The sequence below is a fragment of the Lipophrys pholis genome (assembly GCF_963383615.2).
Source record: "Lipophrys pholis genome assembly, chromosome: 23".
Classification (NCBI taxonomy): domain Eukaryota; kingdom Metazoa; phylum Chordata; class Actinopteri; order Blenniiformes; family Blenniidae; genus Lipophrys; species Lipophrys pholis.
In genome coordinates, this window is record NC_137645.1 from 847,514 (window position 1) to 865,727 (window position 18,214).

At 45.2% G+C, this 18,214-nt stretch overlaps 1 protein-coding gene across 1 annotated transcript in view; it reads right to left on the bottom strand.

The window, feature by feature from the left end:
* Positions 1-15,754: 15,754 nt before the first annotated feature.
* Positions 15,755-18,214, bottom strand: part of nrp2a (neuropilin 2a) — a 59,301-nt gene continuing 56,841 nt past the window's right edge. The window contains exon 18 of the mRNA XM_080493014.1: positions 15,755-18,067. Coding sequence (XP_080349140.1) covers positions 17,763-18,067 — 305 coding nt within the window. The 3' untranslated portion in view covers positions 15,755-17,762. The remainder of the gene's footprint in view (positions 18,068-18,214) is intronic.

An 18,214-nucleotide genomic window follows, 5' to 3' on the forward strand; every position in this document is an offset into this window, starting at 1 on the left:
AGACTGGATTTTAAACTAGTTTCAGACTGGATTTTAAACTAGTTTCAGACTGGATTTTAAACTAGTTTCAGACTGGGTTTTAAACTAGTTTCAGACTGGATTTTAAACTAGTTTCAGACTGATTTTAAACTAGTTTCAGACTGGGTTTTAAACTAGTTTCAGACTGGGTTTTAAACTAGTTTCAGACTGGGTTTTAAACTAGTTTCAGACTGGATTTTAAACTAGTTTCAGACTGATTTTAAACTAGTTTCAGACTGATTTTAAACTAGTTTCAGACTGGGTTTTAAACTAGTTTCAGACTGGATTTTAAACTAGTTTCAGACTGATTTTAAACTAGTTTCAGACTGATTTTAAACTAGTTTCAGACTGGGTTTTAAACTAGTTTCAGACTGGATTTTAAACTAGTTTCAGACTGGGTTTTAAACTAGTTTCAGACTGATTTTAAACTAGTTTCAGACTGATTTTAAACTAGTTTCGGACTGGGTTTTAAACTAGTTTCAGACTGGGTTTTAAACTAGTTTCAGACTGGATTTTAAACTAGTTTCAGACTGATTTTAAACTAGTTTCAGACTGATTTTAAACTAGTTTCAGACTGGGTTTTAAACTAGTTTCAGACTGGATTTTAAACTAGTTTCAGACTGGGTTTTAAACTAGTTTCAGACTGGATTTTAAACAAGTTTCAGACTGGATTTTAAACTAGTTTCAGACTGGGTTTTAAACTAGTTTCAGACTGATTTTAAACTAGTTTCAGACTGGATTTTAAACTAGTTTCAGACTGATTTTAAACTAGTTTCAGACTGGGTTTTAAACTAGTTTCAGACTGGGTTTTAAACTACTTTCAGACTGGATTTTAAACTAGTTTCAGACTGGGTTTTAAACTAGTTTCAGACTGGGTTTTAAACTAGTTTCAGACTGGGTTTTAAACTAGTTTCAGACTGGATTTTAAACTAGTTTCAGACTGATTTTAAACTAGTTTCAGACTGGGTTTTAAACTAGTTTCAGACTGGATTTTAAACTAGTTTCAGACTGGATTTTAAACTAGTTTCAGACTGATTTTAAACTAGTTTCAGACTGATTTTAAACTAGTTTCGGACTGGATTTAAACTAGTTTCGGACTAGATTTTACGTTTGCTCTCCTCACCAGTGGAGCCAGAATCATTTCAGTGGGATGGCCAGAATGAAACAAGCACATAAATGACTTTTATAAAGCAGATTGGATTAAAAAACACAAGGAAAGCTTCAGTATAAACACTGTTTACTTTAGGTGGCTGTCTCTCACACACACACACACACACACACACACACACACACACACACACACACACACACACACACACACACACACACACACGCACACGCCTCTATAATCCAAAGTACAAAGTACCTGCATGTATAACGGTGTACTGAGTCGTCGGTGAACTGGACCTGGAGGAGTCCATCTTTCTCTGCCCGTCACCCTCAGCTGTCCTGGGGAAACGTTTCAGTCTCAGCTGGACGGTCCACCATTTTCTTTGTTTTGTCTGTTTAAAGGAAATGAACATGTGACTTCAAGTCCTCGTTTCCAGCAGAGTCATTTAGTTCCTGAATTTTCCTCCTGAAAAATCCAATCTCAAGATAAAAACATGAGTCTTGTGCTGATCAGTTTTATTTAGATTGTGTGAAACAAATATATCTTATGGATTATCACACTACATGTTTAGTGTTTCCAGGGTGTTTCATCGGGGTCTGTCCACCGGAGGAAGGACAATATTTTATGTAATTCATAAAAGGTACTGAAAATATTTTCACGATTCTTGAAGGGATCAAATCTTCTGCTGGACAGTGTCAACTGAGGAAACCCTGAAGACAAGATGTGTGAGATTCTTTCATAAACTGAGGGTGAGACCGTAAAGCAATAAAAAATGGTTCGATCTGTGAACATTAAACAACCTCGTCTACAACCTCTGCTCATATTAATCGGTTCTGAAATATTTGTATTTCTCATAATGTCAGCAATCGGATTCTTATATAGTATCTTGACCCATTTCCCTTCTAGAACCTGAAGAAGGTGAAGCCATTCCACTCCATCAAAAGGCCTTTTTGGAATGTATTGATAAAGAGCAGTGTCAGTAATGTAATGAATTAGATTTAACAATCTCCTTAGATTGTGAAAGCCCTGCCTGCCCTTTAGAAATCCATTCTGATCCTGCCTTGACAACACTTTGATTATTTTTATGTCAGAATTGAAAAGTTGCTGTAAACACATTGTCCCCCTCCTCCTCCTCCTCATCAGCTGTTAGCCGTTAGCTCCCTTTAGCCGTCCTCCGTTCACAGCCTCGATCTGAACCTCGGGTCGAACAGTGGCGAGTTACCGAGAGGACGAGTGATATAAAGCCTGTTTCCAGTCATAATTACCCTGAAATGTGTGTATTCACGCCAGGAAAGCGGTTGTCCTCCATGACTCGGGAACAGCGTCTGGACCTCCGTGGTCAGCGCCTGGTCAGCGCCCCTACAGGAGCAGCACGGAACAGCAGGCACATTCTGACCGTCAGCGCCCCTACAGGAGCAGCACGGAACAGCAGACCTGATGAACTATCTCTTTACAATTCTTACGAACAACGAAGATAGGGATCAAATATATGTTTTCCTAAGAATAAACACATTTTTCATAATAAAATCACCCATCATGTATCATGAGTATTTCTTGTGTGTATGTATATAACTTTGATGTCTGTATATTAAGTATACATTTATTTACAAAGGGTTTCTGTGTGTGTGTCTGTGTTGTAATTTTATTTCAACACATCTGGAACTAATACAAAAAAGCTGTTTCTAGTTTAACACCACAAACTGACATTCTTTTAAGATGTTTATGGAAAGTTTTCACACACAACATCTGTTTCCACCTCAAAGTATTTCACGTAAAGTCTTGAATAAACTTTCATTTACTGATTTATGCAGAGCATTTTCCATTTTACTAGATCCTGATTTGGACCTATTTATATCAATAACAGTTCTTCGCTACCATACCATTCATCTGCCATTAAAATTAAATAAATGAGAAACAAACATAAGCCAAACTGACTCTTCTTTATATTTTAATCATTTAAAAAAAAAAAAATCAAATTGACTGTTTTTAAACATAATTTCTTTTTATTTATTTCAGTATTTTTTCCCATACAACATGAGAAAAATGTTTTAACAAAACGAGCTTTTTTGTGAAAACTCATTGGGGGCACACATATAAGTGGAGAAAAAGAGCAATGCTTGTGTAATATTAAGGTATTTAATATACAGTTTGCATATATTTCACTTTCTGTTGTGTGTCACTTCTTTTTTATTGACATGGCAGATATATTATACATATAAATAAATTATGTTCATTCATCACCACTTCATTAAGCAGAATTCTCTGACATGGAGCAGAACCTATTGGAGGACTATTGGAGGAACGTTTTAAGTCAATGTCAGATTATTAAAAATGTAAAACAGGACTATTGTTAAACATATTAGAGAAATCGCATTTAAAAAAAGAAAGGATCCAAAACGAAACAATAACTAGACATTTAAATGCAAAAATAAGCAAATTCTAAATCAGACACATATATAAAACAAGTTCAATCACGTCTTTATTTCAATAGTAAATTACAGAAAGATGTTTTTAAATGTGATTAATCAGGTAACGTTGAACCTTGCAGTGTTATAAAATCACCACAAGATGGCAGTAAATGCAAAGGTATTTCAAGTGAACCCGTGAGGCTCCTGAGGAGTTAATAAAACCACCTTTCACTTCAACATGAGGGGAAACTGAGGACTTTTACTGCTTTATCACTGAACATTACCAACACAAAGATCCGCTCTCACTTTAAAGTGTGAAAAGGAGCAGTGTCATGCAGGGATGAGGGGATGAGGGGATGAGGGGATGAGGGGCTTAAGTTAAGCTTTTCCCTTCAAACTGTAAACTCAGGGTTTAGTCAAAAGAAGAGAAGTGACTCAAAAAGCCAGCTGTCGCATCTGTCCTACCTGTGGGGATGAATAAAAGACTCTGCAGGGGAGCGTGTGTGTGTGTGTGTGTGTGTGTGTGTGTGTGTGTGTGTGTGTGTGTGTGTGTGTGTGTGTGTGTGTGTGTGTGTGTGTGTGTGTGTGTGTGTGTGTGTGTGTGTGTGTGTGTGTGTGTGTGTGTCTGGAAGAAAGAATAATAAAATAATCTGGAGCACATCCTGATGTGCAAAAGAGAATGAGAGAGAAAAAAAACAACAACCTTAAAGAGCTTGTGACACACACACACACACACACACACACACACACACACACACACACACACACACACACACACACACACACACACACACACACACACACACACACACACACACACACACACACACACACACACACACGCACACACACACACGCACACACACACACAGGGAGGGTGAGGCTTCACAATGGGTATAAAGAAGTGTTAATCTGCTTCATCTCCCCGGGTCTTTGTGACGTTGGAAATGGACCTTCTGTCCACTGGCTGCTCGTCACTCCATCTTTTGTCCGCCGTGGCTGTGACGGCCTGCCCATCACAGCCCCACGTCTCCCTCTCTGCCTCAGCTGTGGACCCCTGAAGTCCTTCAGGTGCACCTTTTCTCTCGTTCTTCTTTTGCACTCCTTTGTCTGCCAGACGCTGCCCCGACACATGTGGATTGTAACAGGCGGAGAGGAGGCGGATGTTGTTCCACCACAAGTTCACATGATTCTGCTGCTTTAAGCTTTTAACAGCCACATTACTGAGCTGCTCCTGCTGAAACACACTGCGACAGTATGATCGTTCCTTTAAACCAGAGCAAGACGACGCACGGCGCTCTCTTTAAATGAGACGTGGGGTCTTTAAACAGGATCCTGATTAAATTAAGACTCTTTAAACTACACCGAGACTCTAAACTACACCCAGACTCTTTCATCTGAAGCCATATTCCAGATTTAAAACCAGATCTAAGTGTAAATAAAAACAAGTGTGATGGGAGCGTCAGTAACAGCAGTGGAGCAGTTAGGTAGCTGGACTGACAGCAGACATTTCATCTGGTTCTCAAACCACCAGCGGACACGTTTAACGGTGTTGACCACCGAGCCCAGGTCCTTGTTTGGACCCCGGTGCTGACGGATTCCTGCAGAGAGCATGAACATGGAAGAGTCCACATATTTTCCCATGCAGAGGAGCGATGTGTGTGTATTCTCTCAGTGAAAGCCTTCTAAAGGGCGGCTGCAGCCTTCGTGGTGCACGAGATCAGTGACCTGCCGATTAAGAGACTTTTGAAAAGCTGTCCAGTTGGAGAGACTCTCCACGAGCCCGACTGAGCTCCACCATTGTTCCTCGGAGGGCGAGCGTCGACCCGGGCGACCCTGCAGCCCACGGAGAGTGGCTCAGCCACCTTCCCCGACTGCGAAGAGAGCAGCACCGGGATTCCATCTCCCGTCAAACAACAAAGGTCTCCGCTGAACTCAACCCTCGCTGCAGACGGATGGAGCGGCAGAGGTGACGGCGGCGGCGAGGCGGAGACGGCCTGCGAGCCAGAGCACACAAACTGCAGGAATGGGGGGGGAATCTGTCAGCGATACCTGACCGACAGGGGCGGAGCTGCAGGGCCAAACTAAAAGAGGTCGAAGCGTCTGACCTTCAGCGGCTTTCAAGCCAACCTCGGCCAAACCCAGGGCCAGGGGGCGGAGCTACAGAGGCTGTGACGGGCCTCCGCCTGGCTCACGTCAAAGAAAACATCCATTTAGGGACATTGGATTGTGTTTGTTGGTCATTTTATTGTGTGTAGCACCAGAAGGTTCCATTAAAACCGACTACATGTTGAGATCGTAGTTATTTTACGTAGTAATTGTTTGTTTTTTGTAAAAAATGTTTACTCTGCAACACGACAGAGAAAACCTTTAAAGTTTAAATTTAGGTTGGGCTGAATGTGAAACAAAAAAAAGAAATCACAGTAAACATTACATTATTGTTAAACTAATGATATTGCACGTAATTTATTTGCACATTTGTAATCTGGTATGAAAAACATAAAGATTCCGATACCAATGTTAAGAAAAATACAGAGTTTTACAGGAAATAAGTGACAAAAACTGTCAAAATTCACATTATAATGTTAATTACTATGCCTTCTGGATCATTTCACAGGTAGGTTAGGTACTGTGAAAAACACATTCATTACTCTTTTACAAAGAATTAGAAAAAAATGTTTTTTGGGGGGAAAAATACTTTAAAAGTTTCTGTAAACAGCAACAGGGAATAAATAGAATTCCTCTATTTTAAGTGGCCATGCTTCAGTTCCCTGCGACTCCTAAACTCACCTCCCACCACTTTACTTGATGAATGATCCCGTGATAATGAAATAACTCACAAAACAAACATCTTGCATGTGTGTTTTTCCCGTCTGAATAGAACCTGCCCACCACTTTAGCGGTGAAGCTGGATTAAAAATAAAGGTAAAACGATAGTTTGAATAAGATAATATACCGAGGCTCGCTTGAACTGTAAATACCCAGTCAAGGAATAAGGTCGTCCTCATTACACGGGAGAGTTTGCCTTCCTGCAGTAATGTGATTAAATTGTACAGTTTCCACCAAAACTAGAGCAGTGGGTCGGAACAAATATGTCTGCTGCTCGCGCCCGGCTCTTTGAATGCAAACAGACGGCTGTTCAAGGACAAGCAGCCTGTTAATGCTGATTAGAAGCATTCGCATCCTTGTCATTAGCAGCTCCGCTTTCACTGGAGATGTGAGTGCTTATTCTGATGTCTGGAGCCTAACTGGAATTATTCGGCTCCTTCTGAACAACTAAGCTCCACACCGCTGCTGAACACTTTGATTTGGACCAACGTGTGCGAGTAACGACGGTTCTGTTTCATAATTGTTAAAGCTGAAGACACAGGAACGGACCCCCGGCAGGTTTTCATGAGTGAGAGATCGAGTTGAAAGCTGCTTCTGTTTTTACAAAGAGGTGAACGTGACGTCCAAAACGTGAAAATCCTGAACATTTCACCCACATAAAATCGGATTAGTTTCAGTAAAATCACATTTAATCTGGAGCATCTACGCGTGTGGAACGCCGAGGAAGTCAGAGACGCTCACTTTCAGCCGCGTTGGCTTCCAGAGGGCCGACGCTCCAGGAAAACACCTTTCCTGACGTCACGACACAGAACTCCGTCTGAATCCACACAACTCGCCGCCGCCGCCGCCGGAGGATTTCATCCTGGAATACAGGAAATGTAAGGTCAGACACGAGATCCAAAGAAAAATCAATGAGGAGCAGAAATCCAACCAGACTGAGCTCGAACACGTCATATCAACCACAACAAACATCAATAACCAACAAGCACCGGCAGGTTTGAATGGGGTCAGTCTGCAGGGTTCTTCTACCTTTTCTCTGCTTCTGTTTGGACGTTAGTGTTTAAAGCACTGATCCCTGATGCTGCCGACACTCCACCGCTGATCAGGTTGATGGGCTCCAACGTGTGACGGTGTTTACACCCGATGTCCTGCAGGCTGCAGAAAGCTGAGAGAATGGGCCCACTTCCTCCCGTCCAGACTCCACCCTGCGGTCGGTCGGGAGCAGCAGTCGCGTCCCGAGCAGACACCACGTCCTGCAAACAGAGACGTAAAGGCCTGATCCATCGCTAACAAGTGTGAATAATGGAGGATGAAGTGGGAAAGTATTTAATGAAGTAGAAGTGCATCTATGATCCCCCATCCAGGAACGATTAGGGCGGTGGTGGTGGTGGGGGTGGGGGTGGTGGTGGGGGTGTTTCCTGCATGAGTAGCTCTGCAGCTGGCCTGACTTCCACTGGGCCACGGAGCACAATGTCAGCTTTAAAAGAGCATCTCTTTCCTCTGGCCTGCAGCGTGACGGATTATGCTTCTGTGCATTATAGAGAGGGACGGCCATCCATCACTGCTACGTGCATGTGCTGCTCCTTCATTGTGTGTGTGTGTGTGTGTGTGTGTGTGTGTGTGTGTGTTACTTTCTCCTCACAGCAGACGCTGCGGCCTGGCAGTTCGCCGGGAGGGAATAAGAAACGTGCACAAACATGAGTTACAGGAGCTGTTCTTTTAACGGGAGCGTCTTCAGCAGTCAGAATCTCAGCAGGGGGTGAGACTGTGCAGCGGGAAGGAAAAAAAACATATTTTGGACACGAGCGGTTGTGAGATCCAGGTGAGAAGCAGCGCAGTGGAGAATTTATATGCGCATATTTGTCTGAAGCCTTTGTGTTTTCACTCCGAACACTGGAAACAGAAGCAGGAGCGCTGAGGGTCTCCTGCTTCCTGGCGAGAAGCATCATGAGTTTGACCTGCTGAACTTGTGTGTGTGTGTGTGTGTGTGTGTGTGTGTGTGTGTGTGTGTGTGTGTGTGTGTGTGTGTGTGTGTGTGTGTGTGTGTGTGTGTGTGTGTGTGTGTGTGTGTGTGTGTGTGTGTGTGTGTGTGTGTGTGTGTTGTGTGGGGACTCCACCCAGGCTGACGTCGCTCCTGCACCTGCTGGCGTTTCCATAGCAACGACAGGTGAGGGCGACGGGCCCCGAGCAGCCTGGGCGGGAGGACACACGGGAACCGGTGCAGGCTCAGGTCTGTACATGCAGACAGTAATACACACCCTCGTTACTTGTAGTGTCACACACCCAGGAGTCGTGGCGGCGGCGGCGGCGGCGGCGGCAGCTGAGCCTGCAGGTGATCTGGGAGGAGGTGCAGGTGCCACACGCTCCCCAGGCTGCATCCTCACAGGGTTATTACTGTTGCAAATAATCCCGCGATGACGCCTCGTCCAAACTGTGTCAAGAACAAAGAGGGGATATTGATTTGATGGTGGCAGCAGTGGGTTCCTGGATGTTTGTTTGTTGTTCTTTGCAGCGTTTACAGGGGAACTGTGTCGTTGTGTGTGGCCCCGGCCATGGGAGGAAGGCCTTTTGTGTGGCTTGCTTATTCTACTACAATATGTTTACTCCACTCCATGCTTGTGCCCCAGTGGCCTGATGCTGTTATGTCTCCAAGGGGCAGAACTGGAGTTTGAGAGGGACTGATAAGCAAATGGAGCTGCAGCCCCCCCTCTTTTCTTCCCTCCTCCTGTTTGGTTAGATGCAGAACAATTGTTCTATTTGTACAACGTTTACTGTCCCTTCCCTCGGCCTCTCGCAGCGTGGATATTTGTCGGGGCTCCGGCTTGCGGGAGAACGGCGGTTTCAAGCTCATGCAACTGTGAGATTCACTCTGTGGTAAAATAATTCAGCTGAAAAACAACACAGCACAGAGGAGCGGCAGGAACGGGCACAGATAAATCTCTGAAACACTCTGCAAACCTCCCATGAATCTACCTGCACGGAATCGTGTGTGTGTGTGTGTGTGTGTGTGTGTGTGTGTGTGTGGGAGACGGAGAAAAAGACTGTGGGATTGCAAAGTTGGTGGTTTGAATGATGTTTAACTGGAGCTCAGCACACTTGAATGAGGTTGAAAATCCGCTTTCCTCCTGGGTGCAGTTACTCAGGGCGCCGCGGTACACAGCCATCACAGAGAGAAGGATGTCACCACATCACCGTCTCTCTCTCTCTCTCTCTCTCTCTCTCTCTCTCTCTCTCTCTCTCTCTCTCTCTCTCTCTCTCTCTCTCTCTCTCTCTCTCTCTCTCTCTCTCTCTCTCTCACGTGCCATCTCCACCTCCTACAAGGCATAAAATATAACCCCTGCCACCAGCAGCAGCCCCCACTCAGAGGACTGGGGGGGATACGGCGAGCAGAGCTCCGTCCCACATTAACCAAACACTGAGATCTCGCCTCACAAGCCTTCACATCGGCGCCGGCCTCGCCGGGCTCATCATCAAATCATTAAAAAAAAGAAAAAGTAAGAACGTCATAAAAACGCCGCCTCTGAGTGACAGCTGCAATTTCATGGCGTAATGGAGATCAGTGTTTTGTTAGGAAGGAACGGAGAGTGAACTAGTTGTTTAAAGGTCGGTGTTTGTCTCTGCAGGGAGAAATGGATCTATTGATCTATAACCACACTCTGGATCCGGCATTAACCCTTTAATGGACCGACCCTTCAGCTGGATTGGTGCTTCTCTCGTCACACTGACACTCCTGTTTGACTGAATTAATGCTCATCATGTTGGACTTCATATCTATATAAGCCACAGAAATACCTCCTATAAGGTAATCTGATGATGTTGAATCAGTAGATATGATTACAACTGAAACTCGCCTGTCAGACGATCTGACATTTCAAACATCAGAATTAAAGCAAAAAAGGAAAAAAATTTAAATATGAAACGTGAGCAAGCTTTTCTACTTAAACGATTCTTAATATTCTTAACGAAATATGCATTTTGTGTTAACTGAAGGAGTTAACCGTTGCCTGCGCCCGAGTTTTACTTTAAAATGTTCATTTTTCCCACATATCTCCACGAGGGTTAATCCAAGCCCGCTAACAGCAAAACTGTATCTCGGCTGCGACGTTCCACATCTTTATCTACCGCTTCATTTCTGTTGAAATCACACGGCATTGTCCGACTCCGTCAAAGAGGGAGCGGGAACAAAGCCGGCTTGGTAAACACACGTTACCCGCGGAGCTAATTTGATTCAGATGAGGAGATTTATGCGCCGGGCCGAGGAGACTCGGGAGGTTGGGTTTTCTTTGGGAAGGGTGGAATCGTCAATTATTTCGCAACAGATGGGTCTCAGAGTACAATTGAATTTGATTACCGCCTCAATGGAATACACCATGGAAAAAAAAAGCCTAATTTGAACAGAAAGTTATGAGAAGGCCATTTCAATTACTCCCAAAAACTAAACTGGGCTCCTCGCCGTGCATCACGGACTCGTCTCCATTTCTGCTTTGCGGTCTTTCTTCCTCTATAATGACGGCGCCGCGGGTTCCTGAAATGGCGTTGTTGAAGGCGTGAAGCCTTTTGTCATTGTTAATTGATTACCACTTTTCATACACTACAACTTTGTTGTCCATTCTTTCACCCACACGCTTGTTCAGATAATAACAGGCTGAGCGGCTCAAACGCTTTGACAGATGCAGAGTGAAGAATTGTGGACGGCGCCGGCATCGAGCACATTATTACAGGGACTCGGAGACGTTCGGTCCGAGGAGAGCTGCAGTCTGACGAGCTGTCAGGCTCCCGCTAACGGCGTCTCTTCTCTCGTGACTGACACGTTCATTTTTAGTCGGTTTTCTCTCAGGTTGGCGAGTTCACCTTCATAAAGGTCTCACTCAACCTATTTGATCTGTTTTGAGAAGCAAATCTTTTGGCTAATCCTTAATTTTTAGAGCAAGCTGCTTTATTTGTGTCCACGTGGGGAAGAAAGTACAAATATAACCCATGAAGAGAGTTTTGAAATGGTGGGAGGATTTATAGTTTTGGGACTAAATTCACTTTTACAGGTTCGTTTGCAGGTGGATTTTGAGTATGTGGTAAATTTAAAGAGTTTAAAGACATCGAGGACCGTTTTAATAAAATCCAGGAGTTTTAAACAGTCATAGTTTTAAGTGTCTGTTCCCGTTTTCTTAACAAGTCCTGGTTTGAAGCGTTCAGATGTATTTTAAATTATTTAAACGGTGCGTTTTATGCAAAATTCCCTTCCTAAAGGTTTTCCAACAGTAATAATCGCCCCGTACCTGGAATGAAGAAGTGAAGACAGTCTGTGAAGGTAAAAGAATGAAAAGTAAACAGTCTAAATGAGGGGTGGTTTTAAACAGTCCAGTTTCACTTTGAGCGGGCTGGATCTGTGAATTAGTGCCATAATGACCTTTAAAGTTTTTCTTTGTTGAGGTGCACAGTAAACGTGATGAAAACATTTTCACATAATCAAACAGTTACTACAGAAAACGATAGCGATCTCAACTTGAAGCCAATTTAAATGAAGCCTTCTGGTGCAAAATACAGTGAAATGTCCAATAATCCCTCATAGCTGTTGCATTCTGGGTATTTTGACAGAATAGCTTTCAGTCTAGTTTGCTAACACCGATATGTCAGCTTGACTCTCAGTGTCTTAAGAAATTTATTTCTCTTTTCTTTTTTACATCTATGTTTTCGTTGAACCTTTTACTTTTGGCTTCAACAAAGTGTTAAAGATGCACAGGGTCGATTTGGCCTTGGAATAGTTCTGCTGTGAGCATAAATGGAGGTTAAAGCACAAATAAAATGTCCAGAAGAGAAACAAAGCAGTTTTTAGGACCAATGAAGGCTGATTTCATTACAATATCTGGCTCATATAGAAAGAAGGAAAGATTTCCTACTGCAGAGCAAATAGGCTAATTGCAGTAAAATATCCAAGTCAGGAAACAGAAAATGTTTAAAGTTTGTCCTTTTTACCATCTTGAACAGAACTGAGTTCATGAAGCACTCGTCTCAATAGTGGTAAAGGAAAGAATTTCTCCTGCAATGTTTCTACTGGAGAAAAGGTTTCACTGGCCTCCCTCGTGTCACGCACTTGAACTGCAACACCTTCACTCACATTCAACCCCCGACGCTCCGACAGATGGTAATGGCGCCCCGGAGAGAGAGGCCTCCCGTCGCGCCCGTTAACAAGTTTCCCGAGCTATAAAGGGCGACTGTACCTGTAAACACACTGAAGTGGAGCGGACAGGTGAACTCCTCATAGGACTGCCGGTCGTGTTGGTGGAGTGTCCTAATAACTCTGCACGGCGCGATCAAATAGTTCTGCTGATGGAGAAAGAAGCGGAACCCAATGCTTGTGCAGAATGATCCATCACGAGGCCTCAGGGACAAACAGCCAAACAAAACAAAGCAGCTACCAGGCCTCTCGTCAACACAGCCCCAAATTACCTCAGATCACCCTCACTATCTCTCTATCAACTTAATTTCCTCTGCCTCGCCTCACGATCATGAGACTGCTGGCCTAGTTTGGAGCATCTTTTCTTTTTTCTTTCTTCCCATTCCAATCATTTCCTGCACGTATTTGTTTTCTGAGGCTGGAGCCTCTGGAGGTGGGAGATGATCATGTCACAGAGGAAGGAAAGTGACGGTCCGCCTGCTGTTTATGCAAGACTTTGGTAATTGTTGTCGTCGGGTTTGTCGTCACTGGCAGGCACGCCGCCACAGAGCCCCCCCCCCCCTCCAAAAAAAAGCTGACCCATATAGGTGCTTTGAATTGCTGGCAGGCCCGACAAGATTATCTGGGCCCCCTTCCCAGCAAGACCATTGGGATGTGCGGCGGTGTGCATGAGACATATCTAAAAATGTAAGCTTGCTGTCAGCCTGTGTATGCGCGGCGTGCGTATGCATCGCCGCCGCAGTCTCTGACAGCGCTTTGGATGGCGTTGAAAGAGATGTAAGGTTTAGTCTCAGGTGGTTCCCTTCTTCAGACTGCCATTGAAGGAGCAGCGAGGAGGATATGGAGGATTTTTGAATTTCGAATTTGTGATTTCTGAATCGCTCTTGGGAGGGTAGAATCCTGTTCTATTAATATTCTGCATGTTGAAATCAAAAGCCGTTTTCAAAGGCTTGCACCATTTTAAATGTGTGTAACCCGACTTAACCAGGCCTCACCCCGCCTGGAAGCAGGGACAAGTCTCACTGCAATAATGTAAAGAATTGCCACCTGAGTACAAGCGACTGCAGTGCTTCAAATAGCTCCGCACGCTTTAGATGTTTCCCTGCACACCTGATTCAAATGCACAGGCTGTTCCTTAACGTCGCAGAAGCCTGGCAATGAGCAGCTCATTTAAATCAGGTGAGCGAGGGCAGGATGTGGCTTTCAGCACAGGAGCGTTTAACTCCAGCGTGCTCAACAATACCTGCAGGATTCAGGTGTGGTTGGTCCTCTTCTCCTGGTTCCAGAAGGATTACTGCCACCAGCTGGTCTGGAGTGTCTCCGTCCGTTTACCCTTCATGTCACCTTGTCCGGTTTAAAGGCATAGGAAGCCCATCCCACTTCCTGGACAGGCCACAGAGTCACACTCACAAATCACTGACAGAACATTGAGTCACCAACTTACACATTCCTGATAAACCTCTGGAGGAAAGGCTCGTAGACCCAGACTAAGACTGGGAATATTCTTGTGAACTGTCTTCCTGCAATGCAGAGTGGAAGCTGCATCAGTATAAAGATAATAATCGATGCGAGTTGGTGTTGTGGTGCACGGGGTTAACCTCTGACCTTGAGCGTGGAGGTCCCAGGTTTGAATCCGATCCTGTGCGACCTCTGCAAAACAGAGCGGCTGAGCGGGATCAAGCATTAGAAGATGCATATGAACTGTGATAAAGTTTGTCAGTCGTATGTTGTGGGTGGTTTGAAATGCAGCCACTGAGTTGGACGACCAACGTTTCCTCCATGACTGTGATGACTAACACTCCTCCCATATGCCCTCTCCTTCCTCCTCATTACGTAATCCCCACATTAATTAGTCGTGTGTTTCCCTCACTTCCTGTAGCACGACCCTTAAATGTGCTCCTCCACAATCTGGCCTATCGACTTACAGGGCGCCAGAGCCGTTTCTTTGAAGGCCGCCTTGGCTTCAGAGGCAAACCGACCCTCTGATGTGACGGCTAAAGGAAAGAGCCCCTGCCGAGTGCCGTGGCCGACTGATAAAAAAAACTTAGAAAAACAACATTTGGGTAACACGCACACTCACAGGGAGAAAAAAAAAATTAAGAATAATTTGGTTGTGAAAACAAGAGGCGGCACGGAACAATGACAATCTGGCTCCTTTGGTAATTTCCTGTCGGCGTTCATTCGTGTGATGTGGTCGTGACTGTTCTGCCGGGATCAATCAAACCTGTGAGCAGATGGCATCGCACTCCTCCGGCGGACTGGGGATTGTCTATGTTTTTTCAGAAATGGTAATTGGCCCGCTATGTCACGGACCGGAGCATGCTAACAGCTCCTGCCATCGCCGCTGTGCAGCGACGATTCTGCTTCCAACGGCTCGTAACGCTGTACCTGTGCTGCAGGCTCATTGCCTCTGCACTGAAACTTGTGTTTAATGTTGCCGTAATTAATAAGCAATGAAGACAGAGTGATTCAGTGGCGGAGAAAAACACATTTCACCAAGCATAGAAATGCAACATTAACTCGGACACCTTCATTTTTGTTCCAAATCATGTCTGCAACATCAATATAAGCAATATAAGAAAACCTGTGTTTTTTTTTTTTTTTCACATGGCCTGCGGGCCTGCACGAGAACAGTCCGAGATATCACAGTCAGGATCTGAACCTCGGTGCTGTGTTTGCTAACAGGATTTGCATTTAGGTGAAGAAAGCTTACATGGATAAATGGAACCGTGTGTGGGAGAGTCAGCAAGCTGTATGAAAGAGAAACACAGTAATTGCATGTGCACTTTGAGTCTGGGTGTGTGTGTGTGTGTGTGTGTGTGTGTGTGTGTGTGTGTGTGTGTGTGTGTGTGTCTGAGACGGCGAGCACTTCAAAGCTTTGATGTCGGAGCTCCTAAATGAGGGCCACCAGAGGTCCGGACTAATGGGACATCATGGGGAGATTAGAGGCCAAGTGTAGCGGGCTGACAACACAGCACCATGTATGTGTGTGTGTGACGGAGAAAAAGGCAGCGGGAACATGAAGTTTGTGTGTGTTAGAGTCCCCGCGTGTCTTCGTTCTGCAATTAAAAGTGAAAGTTTGGCTCCAAGTCTCAGATGGAGTCTGCGGGTAATTGCATGGGAAGGCTTTAACTATTGTAGGAATGCCAACACGCAGGCAATCTGTTGTTTCTTCGTCGGATAACAGTAAATAATAACATCTCAGCCGGCGCTTTTCGCAGTATGGTATAAATCCTTTATTAAATAATCATAACAATAATTATAATAACAATCATAAAAAGAGCATTTCTGTACAAAGACCCCTTTAAAACAACAACAACAGCAGTCCCAGCAGTGCGAGACGGGTCCCGTCCTCTTGTGTTTGTTTGGTCCTCCTGGACAGAAGGGGGCGCCGCGACTGTCACCGTCGGCGTCAAATTACTGTATTCCCATTTCGGCTCCAAAGGCAAAGCTGGATCCCCGAGGCTCCAAGGCACTTTGAAGAGAGTCAGTGGGGTCCAGAGATGTGGGCCTCCGAGGAGAGACGGCGAGCGTGTCAATGGGGGAATGTGGTGAAACGTGGAGTGCATACGTGTGGTGCATTCATGCCGTTTTAGGGACTTCAGGGTCTCAATTATATACGCCTCTCAGCAGAGGCCAGTGTTCCCTTCGTTTGTTGATCTTCAATGTGTGTGTGCCCAAAGTTTCTGAGGGCGGGAAGTGTCCTCATGTTCTGTATATACATCTGTATATACAAGTGAAGTGTGTGAATGCTCGTGTGCATGGGAGGGACTGTGGGACGTTTCCTCTCTTTCTCACGGCTCATGAGTCCACGCAGAGCATGCGAGATGAGAACCCGTCGGAATCCCTCCCGAAAAAAAAAGAAAAACGCTCGTCTTGTCTGTGCGAGAACCACGGTAGAAATAATAAAAATAATAATAATAATCACAAGTCAGGCCAACAGTAACCCGTGTGTTGATTGGGGGGTGATGTGATGAGGGAGGAGGGAGGAGGGGAGGAGGGGTAGGTCCTTTAAATCATGGCTTTTTGAGGTCCACATTAAAAAGAGAGAGACGCAGTCCTCCTCTCTTGTCTTGGTGTCGCCTCAACGTTCCTTTTTCAACATTTCCACCGACAGTTTAAGGCTTGTTGTGTCCGGCGGATGAAGACGAGCCGTTTCTGCTTTGTGTTTAATCCAGTTTTTTTTCTCTTGTGTTCTGGACTCGAGCACAGCGCCCCCCGGAGGGAGGCGGGGGATTGTCGTGCTCCGTCAGTCACAGTCTCTCTCTCATTCTCTCTTTGTTTCTCTTTCGACAGTGGTTCAGTCTCTGCCCTCACCAGCAATCCATAGGTTGCACCGACCAGCGCTCCTTGACCTTTCTGTATTAACCACAATGTAAACATGACCTTCTCCTTGACAGGAACCAGCAACAACTAAATCTAACAATAACTTCTCTCTGTCATTAAAAGAATGTGCTAAAATACGCCCGCACCCACTCCCACCCCCCCCCCAACCTCTAAACACATAGACTTTCTTCGCCTTATTTTTTCTACTTATCTTCCATCACAGGCCAGAACCAAAACATGGAACAGAAAGAGAGTGATTGAGCAGAAAGACAAAACTCAGGGGACGTCAGTGACTAAAATACCACAGACTGTCAGGAACTAAGAGGATAACTGAGGCTGATAGGTAGCAGAGTCTACCACGGAACAAAGGAGCTAACTTCTAGGCCACTGTGTTCACGTGATCAAAAAAACAAAACAAAACAAAGAGGCTTTCTAAGCCCGTTCCTATCCTACCACCGCTCCAACACAATGTGACCTGGCGCTTTGTGTAGTTTACAGTATCCAGTTTCAAAACTAGAGCTCGTACGAGTCGATGATGCATTTATAAACAGTTCTGTTTTGGTGGACCAGGGATCTGTAATTGATATGTGTAGATATTTGTTTTTTCTGAGGTCTAACGTCCCCATAAGAACAGTCCGTCTTGGCAAAACCTCAGCGTCTCGCTTACTGGCCCTTCGACCACAACAACTACCAATACTGGTCTGTGCCACATGTTTCAAACAGACACAGCTAAACTGTGGCTTTCGCACCGTCCTTGTGTCGTGGGATCCGCACCACCAAGGAAGTATACTGACGCTAAAGTGAACTGGAGGAAATGATGAAAGTAGTGAGAGGTTTTCACAAAAAAATGGCTCAATCTCTCGCTTGGTTTCCATCGGGCCGACGATGGCGCCGGGCCTCACGCCTCGGTGCAGCAGCGCTGCTGGTTGAGTTTGACCTTGTGCTTGAGGCCGTCGTACAGCTCAAAGTTGTAGTTCTCCAGGGTGGTGGAGGAGCGAGACGACAGGCCGCTGTAGGAGCAGGTGCAGTACAGGAGGAGGCCGGCGCACACCGCCCCCAGCAGGACGCCCAGCGAGCTCATGACGATGATGGTGACCAGGATGGGGTCCAGCGTGTACAGCCACGAGTTGTCCTTCTCCGAGACTCGCGTCACCGGAGGATCTGATGACGGCGACGCCGTGCTCCACTCGGGGAACTGTAGACCTGCGAGGCGAAGGGACGGAGGCGGGAAGTAAAGAAGAAAGCTTCTACTGACAGAAGTGAAGCGGCTGAACCGATGGCACCGAATTCAACAAAACAGTCGTCAAACACAAATTCTTGAGCCAAAAGACGGATGTTTTTTTTTTTATA